A 12110-nucleotide genomic window follows, 5' to 3' on the forward strand; every position below is an offset into this window, starting at 1 on the left:
ATGCCAGAGCAGTAAACAATTCAAAGGTATTTTAAATATATGCTAGAAATAGAAAGTAAAAATATCAACAACTTTTTGACCATGAAACTTTTTCCAGCACACATCTGTAAAGAGAAAGTTGTAATTTTCTCTAACTGTACCCATTCATTCAAAAACCATTTTCTAAAACCAGCTCGTGGTCAAACTGACATCGCTAACTTCATTTTTTCAGTTTTCTTCATGTATTTTTGATAACCCTTTAACTTCAACACTGTTTAACATTATTACTCTCAGCAGCTAGGCAGTTTGCATAAGATGTTATTTGCCAACAACCTATTACTCCACAGGAAAACCTCTTCCATTTTCACAGCAAATATTTATGAGAAAGAGCCTTGCTGAGAGGAAGGTGAAGAACATCCACATAATAACATACCTGGGGGAAAGGATAGCTCAGTGGTTTGAGCACTGGCCTGTTAAACCCAAGATCGTGAGTTCAATCCTTGAGGGGGCCACTTAGGGATCTGGGGCAAAAATTGGGGAATGGGTCCTGCTTTGAGCAGGGTGTTGGACTAGATGACCTCCTGAGGTCCCTTCCAACCCTGATATTCTATTATTCCATACCCTTCATCAATAAATACCTGAATAAGAAAGGATCAGAATGAAGGTACAAAACATGCTTCTCCAAGAAGACTCAAGAGCATTTTTTAATACTCTTTTCGTACGTGGTAGGAAGAAATGATGGCACATCTTTTCTGTGTAAGTAATTTCAACAGACTTACTATCTGTGTAAAAGTAGCTCATAAAGGCCCCAGTAAAGATAGTCTGTGCTCAGAAGAGCTCACAATCTGAATAGATAAAACAGAAAGGAAGTCTCTATGCTCATTTTACAGATGGAGGACTGAGACACAAAGATTAAGTGATTTGGCCAGAGAAATGAACTGCATCCCAGTCCAGTATCTTAACAAGATCTTCCTTCTCTCTTACTCATCTTCTTCTTCTTTAGACAAAGGAGGCTTTTAGTGAATCCTTTCACATAATGAATTAGTTAACAAATGTTTTACCTTCCTCCCTACTAATCATTAGAGATAAAATATACTATTATTCTGGTCAATTTTCATTAGCAAAGTACATGCAATGAAAATTAAAATGAATTTAATTTTTGGCAACTGTTCTACTATTAACTTACAGGGATTTATTCTCTCATTGATACACAAGAGATTTCCTTGCCTAACCGCCATTAATGATGGAAGAATATTCCCTGAAAAATATAACATGGGATTTCGATACTAGACAGTATTGTCTACAAAAAAAAAATGCACAATGAGATGAATTTGCTGAAAAAGACAGAATAAAAGTATTACAATACCCACTGGTATTTGAGCATCTAACTGTGTCTTGGAACAAATACTTTTCTAGAAGATCGGTAAATTCTTGGCCTGGATTAGCAAATTAATTATTTGAAACCCTAAATTCAAATCCAGAGTATTAAATAATAATACAAATTTGACAAAGCTCTTCAGGGTAGGAGCTATGTCTTCCGATGTGTTTGTACAGTACCAATACAAGGAGACCTCATCCCTGACTAACGACACTACAAATAATTAGAAGGAAAATATTAAGTTTTCTGTTGCCACACTACTTTTCAATGTACCCATGTCATACAATTAAAGAGAAAGGACAAACATTCTAAACCAGCAAAGAAACAAGCTCCTTGAGAGAAGCTAGACCAGAGCCTAGGTGCTGGAACTAGGGGTCCTGGGGGTGCAGCCACCCCTCCGGCTTGAAGTGGTTTCCATTACATACAGGGTTTACAATTTGGTTCAATGGCTCTCAGAACCCCTGCTTATAAAAACTGTTTCAGCACCTCTGGACCAGAGCAATAATTTTGGCTTCTAAACTTTAATAGGAAGAGCTATGAGGTTACAAATCAAAAGGAGCAAACTAAAAATTCAATTCCATCCCTGAGGGCTTATGTGCTATAATCACACCTCTCACCACCAGAGGGCCTCCTAGCATCCAGGTTCAGCATTGCAAGGGTTCTGAGTCTAGCACCCCCATTAGTTGGTTCTGGTGCTACAACAGTCTGCTGTCCATGGCCTAGCCCTCCAACCGTTCCACTGCTCAGTCCATTCCCCTTCCTAGAGGTTACCCAAAAAGTCCAAAAAATAGTAAACAAGATCTAATGGCTTTCAATCCCAGTCTCTATCAGGTCTTTGCTTCTTTTATTCTTGACATCCATGATTCTCCTCTTGGTCCGGGGAAGAGCTAGGAGAATCCAGGCCTGCAACTTCACAAGATCTGCAGATTCTGTGGCCTTCACCTTGACTTTGTGGTTCATCACGGCTTCTCCTGAGGCCAGGTATGGAAGCGTTTCCTAAAAGTCAGTCTCAGGTTCTTCTCTGCAGCAGCAGGATTGTAATTTCTACCAGTTTTCTCTGCCCCTTGCCTTAATATAGTCAGTCTCTCTCTCCTCTCAACAGGAGTTTCCCCTTATCCCTCTTTCTGGGACTGGGGCTGTGGCTTGGACCTCTTTGTCTTAAGCCGGGTCTACACTTAAAAATTAGATCCATCTAGCTACGTCACTCAAGGTTGTAAAAAATTTGCACCCTGAGCACCACAGTTAGTCAACCTAAGTCCCACCATAGATGTGGATAGGTCAAAGGTAAAATTGTTCTGTCGTCCTAGCTACTGCCTCTCAGAGTGATATTAACTGCAGCAAGGGAAAACCCCTTTCCGTTGATGCACAAAGTGACTACACTATTGCGCTACAGCCGAAGCAATATAGCTGTGTCGCTTTAACATCTGTAGTGTAGACCTGGCCTTAGAATAATCTCTCTTTCCATCCTTTGCAGGAGTTTCCCCATAAACTCCAGCTCCAGAAAGAGGAGTGTCTCTCAGGCCATCTGCTTTAGGTTCATCAGCTGCAAGACTTTTGCCCGCTCCCTTCAGCTAAACACCCTTTCCATCTAGCCTTCCAATCTCAAAGGTTCATCACGCCAGCCTTCTCCTGTCAGTGTCTGCCCCGCTATGAGGGAGGAGGCAGCTTTATGCTGTTCCACTTTCTCCCAACTCCTTCCCAAAATACCTAAGGAAGGAGATTCCACCACCTCCCTAGGTACCGCATTCCAGTGTTTCACCACCCTCCTAGTGAAAAAGTTTTTCCTAATATCCAACCTAAACCTCCCCCACTGCAACTTGAGACCATTACTCCTTGTTCTGTCATCAGCTACCACTGAGAACAGTCCTTTTCTTGCAGAGTATCCTATACAGATTTCAATAGGATCATAACTGGGCTCCAAGATTGCCTCATAAAAACAGCCCAAGAACTAAAATGGGAAGAGAAGAGAAGAAACATTTCTAGGCTCTGTAGTCTAGTTAGAACTAAAAAATTCCTCTTATGAAGGTACTACACTGGCAAGTGAGCTGTTTTCTCACTTTTATATTTATTTAAGTAGACAGCCCTCCCAACAACCAGCAAATCTCACTCAACAGTCTCCCTCTATTATGTATTCCATATTATTTATTTTCAGACTATGGCCTCAATGGCTACTTTATTCAGATCAGCAGAAACCAAAAAACAATGCTGAGCAAATAAAAATATACTGCTGTTTAACTCGTACGTCCCAATGCTGTTCATCTCTGTATTCATGGAGTTGTCCCGCAGTATACTCTTTCAAATCAACATTTTAAGAAATAAACCATAAGTGAACCACTAATGTCTAATTTAGATGAGTTGGCGCACTGTTGCTAAACACAAAAGCTGTAGATTTTATTCCCAATTATTCTTAATTTTTAGCAACGTGAGTAGAAAAGAAAGAAAAGATTTTCTTTTTTCCCCTCTTCTTGAAAAATAAAATGAACATTTGTGCCAAACTGTTTTTAAAAGCAAAAGCAAAAAAACAAAACAAATGTCATGCAAAGAAGTTTGAGTACAACTTATTCAGGGGACAGTTTCTTCATCTTATCTGCAAATCGTTAAAGAAAACAGTTGGGGATGACTGATTCCCCGGTACATAGTAGACCACGACTGCATACAATAAATCCTACAGCCAATTACCAGGACAAAGTTACCTGCTTTTACAGTGCTATATAAGTGCAAATTATTATAAACCTGCCAGTTGCAAGTAAAATACTAGTCAACTTAGAACAAAACCACAGGTCTCCAGACACACTTGAATGACTGGGAGTACTAATATTATAACAGTACCTCTTATGTAGTGCTTATCATCAGTAGATGTGAAAGCATTAGCTAAGTCATTGCAGTTTGTTTCCCATATTTATATATAGCCAATTTTCATGCTTGTCCTGGAAGCTCCAAGTAGGGAGATGTAGCAAAAAATGACTGGATGAGGAACAGGTCACAGTGCCCCTAAAAGGCTCAGACAGTACCACATTCGAACAGCTGAGCCAGAGTAGTCCTGAGCCACACATTCCAAGCTTCAGGACTACAGAGTCGAACAACCGGTGTGTAATTCACTGCTCTAGAGAACACTCTGGGATACCACATACATGAAAAGGGCTACAGCATATGAGAACAATCCTGGTCTACATCATGCAACAGTTCTTTTGCACCAGTGAGAGATGTTAAGTATGAGACTGAAACAAAAGAGTATTTTAGAATTCCTGTTTATGGACGGAGGAAAACAGACATGTTTTTCTTGTGTGTGTTAAAAATATTTTAATTGGAGCAGTTAGCACAAAAGATGACAAAGCAGAGGGAATCTGAAGTCTTCAGACAAGAAAAAGACAAGCAATAAGGTCATAGTAATATCCCTTGAAAATCTGAATAAGGAGAGATGTTGAGAAGGTAGTTAGGTTTATACGTTTTGTTGCATGGTTTCTGAAGGGCAATTAGTCACATGCTCACATAAGCCAAGTTCTTCTGATTTCAACTCATGCTAAGAGGAGAAAAATGATAGTAAAAAGGTAACATTCCTAAGTACTGAGCAGCTCAAAAAAAAAAAAATACAGGGAGATCTTCAGACACCAGACCCATAAATGGACTGTGCTAGTTATAGTTGCTGACATCACACATACTTTTTTAAAAAAACTAAACCAAATGTTCTAATAGGGAAGATAAATTAGATAAATTGTTACCCCTCTCATCTTCTTGCTGCGCTTGATGTTTCTGACAGGTGAGTCAGAGTGTGCTTTCCAAGCTCTCAGTCATGCCTATCTGAGGGTACATCAACACAGAAAAACAAAACAAAACAAAACCAAAAGCCCTATGGCAGCAAGTCTCAGAGCCAGGGAAAACTAATTTTGGTCCACACTGTGGGGCCACAAATAGCAGTGTACATGTTTGGGCTTGGGCTGGAGCCTGGGGTCTGAGATCCTCACCGGTTTCGGCACTCCAGACCCAACCTGAATGTCTACACTGCTATTTTTAGCCCTGCAATGCAAGCCCGAGTCAGTTGACCCCGGCTCTCAGACTTGCTGCCACAAGAGGTTGTGTTTTGTTTTGTTGGGCTGTGTAGATGTACTCTGAATAACCCCAAAGATAAATGCTAATTAATCTTTCGAAATAGACTTTATACCCAATCCACTAGAGAAAGAGAGACACTTGCACATACTCCTGGCAGTAAGGCCTCAAATAAAGTTCTGTGATGGAGCCTTTGACAGAAAAGAACCTCCCTCTTTTCTAAATTCTGACATTTCTCTTTGCCTCTGCATCCCTAAATGATGTGCATTCTTGATTTTGTAAACAATCCACAATAGGATTTGGATATCAATGTATCCAAACTGCAAGTGATTAAGTATATATGGCTGTTATCTATGCATTAAGCCAAGGGAGATAAATCTTCTCTTTGATACAGAATAAAAAATGAAAATCTGCTGAAAATCCAATATCTACTACTTCAAGTTTTCAAGTCATTGATGTACAATTTCTTCTGTTTTGAGAAATTGCACCGATTCCAGCAGTATTCCTCATTTGAAGTTTCAGCAGTATACGTGAGACTACTATAACAGAGATTTAGGGCCACTAAGTAGCCTCTATATCACACACAGCAATATATTTTCTAATACCTTCTGCATTAATAATTTTAATTAGCATCACATCACTCTGTAGGAAAACGATTTCTCCTCCACAAATAAGCACTGCTCACAGCATTTGAGCATTCTTTCTATGAATTAGGTGGAAGAGTATGTTCAAAATATTCAGTATTTGAATTGTTTTATGTATATTTGGGAATGCAGTCTCTATACAATCAGTGGAAATACCATGATATATATCACAAATTCTCACAAGTTTTTGAGAGGTTCATATTTTTCTTTTATAAAATATGATCACAAGATATGATATTTTCTGGTAAGTTTTATAACACCTATTTAATCCACCACTTTTTTTCCCTCAAGAGTTTAAGGGGGAAAAAAACAAACCCAAACCACTATTCATATATGCTTTCTGCTCTACCATCATAGAGCCAATAGATGAAAGACGAATTACCCAACAAATCCTATTCCATCAGCTGTGCAAACACCGAAGCAATTGGTGAATGTAAATATTCTAGCAACTTTATCCACCACCGTTACAGGCTTAAATATAAAATGATGTTATTAAAAGCGTGATTGCAGCCTTAACTAAATATTACTCTGGCAGTGTTTTTCTTCCATAATTGACACTTCAGAGCCTGCAGAAGTCAAATGTTTTCTTTATGAAAACTCTAGTAGACTTGGACATATCCAAGAAAAACCAAGTGTACAGCATTCAGTTTGAACTTAAAAAAAAAGAATCTTACCATTAGATTCAAAGCAAGTTACAATTACACACACACACACACACACACAGAGAACTTGTAAAATGATATTTGAAAAGCACTTAATTGTAAAACTCTTTCACATTACTAAATAATCTACTCCTAATTTACTATTCAGCAAGAATATGAAGTGGTATCCTTACACATTTATATTTTTACATATGTTGCTCATGCATATTTAGGTCATCAGCGTGCTTGTTTACTGTAACTATTGCAGGAAAAGCATGTGGAATTGAGGATCTCTTGGCTTAAAAATAGAGGACTTTAACAGACCATACACATAACAAGGCATCGTTTCAGCGCAAAGGGTTAACACTGAAGCTGCAACAGATAGATGAAAATTTCAAAGTGCAAATTGCACAGAGGGGGTAGGATTGCCACCAGGTAAGGACAGGCAGAAGTATCACCACTGCCATCTGACAGGCATTCTTCCCAGGGGAGAGCAGCTTTAAATTCTGGGCAGGACACCACAGGAGTCGTACAGGTGGAGGATACTAAAGAGATGTGCTGAACTGACATATGTTGTGTTTGCCCTGCCCCTGCCCTGGTCAGCTTTTCACACTTTATGAGCTGTACTAGCTAGTTCCAGGCCCCCAAATGTCGCAGCAGTTTGTGGACATCTTGTGCCAGTGTGTTTGTCTAGCTTCAGGTAGACTTTCCATTTCTTGGAACTCACATCCTGGGTCCTTCCAGCTTCTGCTGGTGGAAGCCAGGGAGAGAATCAGGCTCTGTGTGTGTACAATTAGTTAACATGAAAAAGGAACCATGAAAAATAGAGCATATTATGCTTCATCAAGGCAAAACAATTAGCTACCTATATTGTAATACTAATGTAGCTCAGTTAATAATGCAATTCTGGCCCCTACATTTTCAAAGTGGGGTGCAGGAATTTAGTCACCAGATTCTCATTGGCTTAACACAGGGGTGGGGAACCTACAGCTTGTGGGCCAGATCTGGGCCACTGCTTCATTTCATCCGGCCCTCAGCAAGTCTCCATGCTGCCAGACCTCGCTGCTCCCCCTGGCGGGGCTGGAGCCGCAAGCAAACATCCTCCCAGACCATGCTCCCCAACCCCTTGCCCCAGCCCTGAGCCTGCTCCCGCACTCCAAACCCCTCATCCCCAGCCCCACCCCAGAGCCCACAACCCCAGCCGGAGCCCTCACCCCCTCCCGTACCCCAACCTCCTGCACCAGCCCGGAGCCCCCTCCCATATCCTGAGCCCCTCATTTCTAACCCCACCCCAGAGCCTCAGGGAAGCCCCATCACCTCCCCTCACATTGCGGGGCTGTGTGTGGCCAGCAACTGATTTTTCCTGTGGGCCAGTAGCCCGATAGAAAAAAGGTTCCCCAGCCCAGATCTAAAGTGTACCTAGAAGGCTCATTAGAGAAACACTGTTGTTATGGACTGTGAACCCAAACAAAGAACGGAACTTAATAGAAGAAGAGTTGATACTTACTCCTTATTCCTGTTTTTAATGCAGGGATGATAAAGAACTTTGACTGCATTCCATGTGCCTGAAGACCTGGAATCAGGCCTCAAATTATCTTCCAAAAATGTAAAAACACTGCTGGATGCTGAATTTCCCATAGATTCCACCAATAAAGTGTCAGAATTTAAAAGCCACATCTGTGGATAGACAATAGTTTATTTATAGAATACACCAGCAGCTTGAACTTGTTCTGTTACTCCGGATTTAAACCTGACCTGCTATGAGTAGGTGACATTAGGCCACATAAATCATGAAGCCTGATGTTTACTAGAGCATGACAATTTAAAACTATATTCTAACAAATCTTTAATGGATGTGAATTAGCATGTTATGTTAAATAATCTTAAGTGTTCAAAGTGGTGTAAGCTCCAGTGGAGATAAATCAAGGGATGTATAAATGATGCAGAATTTCCTGTGATCCGTGTTAGGAGCAACAGAACTGTGAATCTGCATTTCCTTTGTGGCAGTAGCATGTTCCCTCTGCTAGAAAAAAAACAGCCAGCAAAACACTATTGCTCCAGTAGCTAATGGATGATTTTTCTAATTTTATATTTCAGTGATGTGTCAAGCAAATGGTGCTGAAACAGTCAAGTCCTGAAGACAGGACGGCAGTTGAGAGATTTCCCACTGGAAAAGCCAAGGAATGAGAGGCAGCGAGAGTATTTAAAACAGATTGGATAGAGCTAAAACAAACAGAGAGGGAATGCGCAGTACATTAGAGTTTACTAACGATGAGACAGGCCTAATTAACAAGAGTGGCAAAGGCTCTAGCCAACACTTATTTGGAAAATAAAACTAATAAAAAGAGCTGATAATGGGAATCAGGTTTCTCCATACTAATTGCTGGCACAAAAGTGCTAGAAGTCTATATTAAAGGAAAGTTTTGAGAAATCTCAATTCTTTTCACTGTATTATTATTATTATTATTATTAATCCAATCACTGAATGTTTGTGTTGTGTTACCCCAAGGCCCCAAACAAGATAAAGCACTGTTGTGCTAGGCACAGTACAAAACCATTCCTGTCTCTCCCCTTTTCTTCATTTATTCACTTGGCTGTGGTAGTAGAGAAACATGAGTTGCCAAAATCAAATTATCTTTCACAAGTGAGCTAATAGAATTTTTTCGCTCTCTTTGAGCATATTATTTCAGTTTGCTTTGTATGTCACTCATTAAACGTATTACTTTGTACTGTCCCAATTCCAATTCTTTTTCCCCAAAGACCTAGCTGCTCTTTGAATTGGCAGGCAAGTTTAATAGGATTCTTTTCTTAGCTGCTTTTAACATTCACTTTGATGTATCTTTGGACTCTTATAAACAGTATCTAGTGCACTTATAAAAGTAGGAATAAAGTGCTGCTATTGGTTAGTTCGTGCTAGCCTTTTGCTTTTGGAGACCTGGGTGACCTTAGATTAAGACAAGTTAAATTAAGTTTGGTGATAGACTTATTGCAGCCCCTGCTAACAGGTTTGTTCACATCAGATAACACTTACTATTTGATATAACTGATCACAACTATTGCAGGTTGTCAGAAGCCCAGTATTAGAAAACCGTAGCAAGGCTTTTGCAAAGAAGGAATGAGACACACTCTCAAAGATGTCTCAGGAGGAGACAGGGAAAGAGGAGACATGCGTTATACACTAGTTAATTGTACTGAGTTTTGCTCTAGGAAGGATGTGGACAAATTGGAGAGAATACAAAGAAGAGCAACAAAAATGATTAAAGGTCTAGAAAATATGACCTATGAGGGAAGACTGAAAAAACTGGGTTTGTTTAGTCTGGAAAAGACTAAGACTAAGACAACACATGATAACAGTTTTCAAATACGTAAAAGGTTACTACAAGGAGGAGGGAGAAAAATTGTTTTTCTTAACCTCTGAGGATAGGACAAGAAGCAATGGGCTTAAATTGCAGCAAGGGCTGCTTAGGCCGGACATTAGGAAAAACTTCCTAACTGTTAGGTGGTTAAGCACTGGAATAAATTGCTTAGGCAGGTTGTGGAATCTCCACCTTTGGAGATTTTAAGAGCAGGTTAGACAAACACCTGTCAGGGATGGTCTAGATATTCGTCCTGCTATGAGTAAACGGGACTGGACTAGATGACCTCTTGAAGTCCCTTCCAGTTCTATGATTCTATGATAATAGAAGTCCCTTACTCACAAATACCAAAACTCACCACATATGTTCTCCCTTCCCCTTTTAGAGTCCTTCTAGAATCTTCAGAAAATTACTCCTGGGGGAATTCTGTGCCACTGCGCAAGCACAGAATTCCTATCTCCTGCAGACAGGCATTTTGAAATAAATTACCAAAATAATTGAAACTGACATGATTATATTGTGTTATTTTGACAAATAAAATATGCAGAATTTTGCAAAATGTTAAAAGATTGTGCACAGGTTTTTAAATTTTTTGGCACAGAATTACCCCAGGAGTAGAAAGCGAATAGCATCCTTCACTCTAATCTTAGAGGATACACCGTCAACATATGTCTACTCCTTTCACAGTTTCTTTTGCACCCTCTTTAGAGATTACTAATCAGTTTCACTTGGCAGCTGGATCCATCTGAAAAGTGCTTCTGTTTACACATTGTAATACTGTGGGACAGAAGCCACAGATTACAACCACTTTGTCAAACCATGTCTCATGTTAGCAAAGATCAAACAGATTTGTATTGATGTTTGAGTATGCATTATATAGCAGAAATCTGAGACTGTTGGAGGAAAGGCACTATTGGTTATGTGAGAAATTTCTGCATCTTCTAAGCCTGTCAGTTTCTGAACTTATTTATTTTCTTTCAGCATTTTCCTTTTCCCCAGTATTAATTATTTTATTTCTGACCTGATTGTTGACCTGTATGAACAGTCCCAAATTCAGTCTCAGTGTTCTGATACTAAGCATTTATGCATGTTACTTCTGGCTAATATATTTGTAAATTTTAATCTGAGCTTTCAGCTATTTTATGGATACTACATAGATTTTTCTCTTCTCCATGCAGTATCTGGATTCCCAAATTTCCTTGAATTTAACACTTGGTAAGAAAAAAACGGCTACAGCAATACTTAAAAAATAAAGTAAATTTAGAACTTATCAACAGTGTCAATTTGAGAGCCCTGGAAAGCAACATACTCTGTACTAACAGAACAGTTACACGTTGTGTAATAAAAACCTAAGAAAAAACAGTGCTAGCTTCCACATACAGTCCTGCTACTGTGCCACAAGCATGACACAGAGGGACCACCATTTGGGTCGGTAAGGTAAGTCAACTTCTATGCCCATTCAGTCTCACTACTCTGCTCAAAATGACAGCAAGGATGCAAATTAGAGCCAATTACGTGATTTGTATAACAAAGACATTTATCCTGTAGGAATTGGATTGACTCATTTCACATAGACCGATGGACTTAGATATGAAAGAAATAGGTGCCTCAGAAATATGTAACATAAAGAGAAGTGTTACAAGAACTTGCAGTGACTCCTAGACTGTGTGATGCTGTATAGAATATGTGAGACACTGTATTATATGGATACCAATATTATAAAATTGTGGGGGGGGGGGTGAGAAAACCTGTATTTGTGCTGGAAATGGCCCACCTTGATTTTCATACACATTGTGAAGAGAGTGGTCACTTTGGATAAGCTATTACCAGCAGAAGAACTCAAGTTGCAGTGGGGGAGGTTTAGATTGGATATTAGGAAAAACTTTTTCACTAAGAGGGTGGTGAAACACTGGAATGCGTTACCTAGGGAGGTGGTAGAATCTCCTTCCTTAGAGGTTTTTAAGGTCAGGCTTGACAAAGCCCTGGCTGGGATGATTTAACTGGGAATTGGTCCTGCTTTGAGCAGGGGGTTGGACTAGATGACCTTCTGGGGTCCCTTCCAACCCTG

At 39.7% G+C, this 12110-nt stretch overlaps 1 protein-coding gene across 1 annotated transcript in view; it reads right to left on the minus strand.

The window, feature by feature from the left end:
• Positions 1-12110, minus strand: part of UBE3D (ubiquitin protein ligase E3D) — a 109246-nt gene that overhangs the window by 70539 nt on the left and 26597 nt on the right. Inside the window, exon 8 of the mRNA XM_084623441.1 lies at positions 8194-8363. Coding sequence (XP_084479567.1) covers positions 8194-8363 — 170 coding nt within the window. The remainder of the gene's footprint in view (positions 1-8193; positions 8364-12110) is intronic.

Source organism: Lepidochelys olivacea (genome assembly GCF_965140295.1).
Source record: "Lepidochelys olivacea isolate rLepOli2 genome assembly, chromosome: 3".
Classification (NCBI taxonomy): Eukaryota; Metazoa; Chordata; order Testudines; family Cheloniidae; genus Lepidochelys; species Lepidochelys olivacea.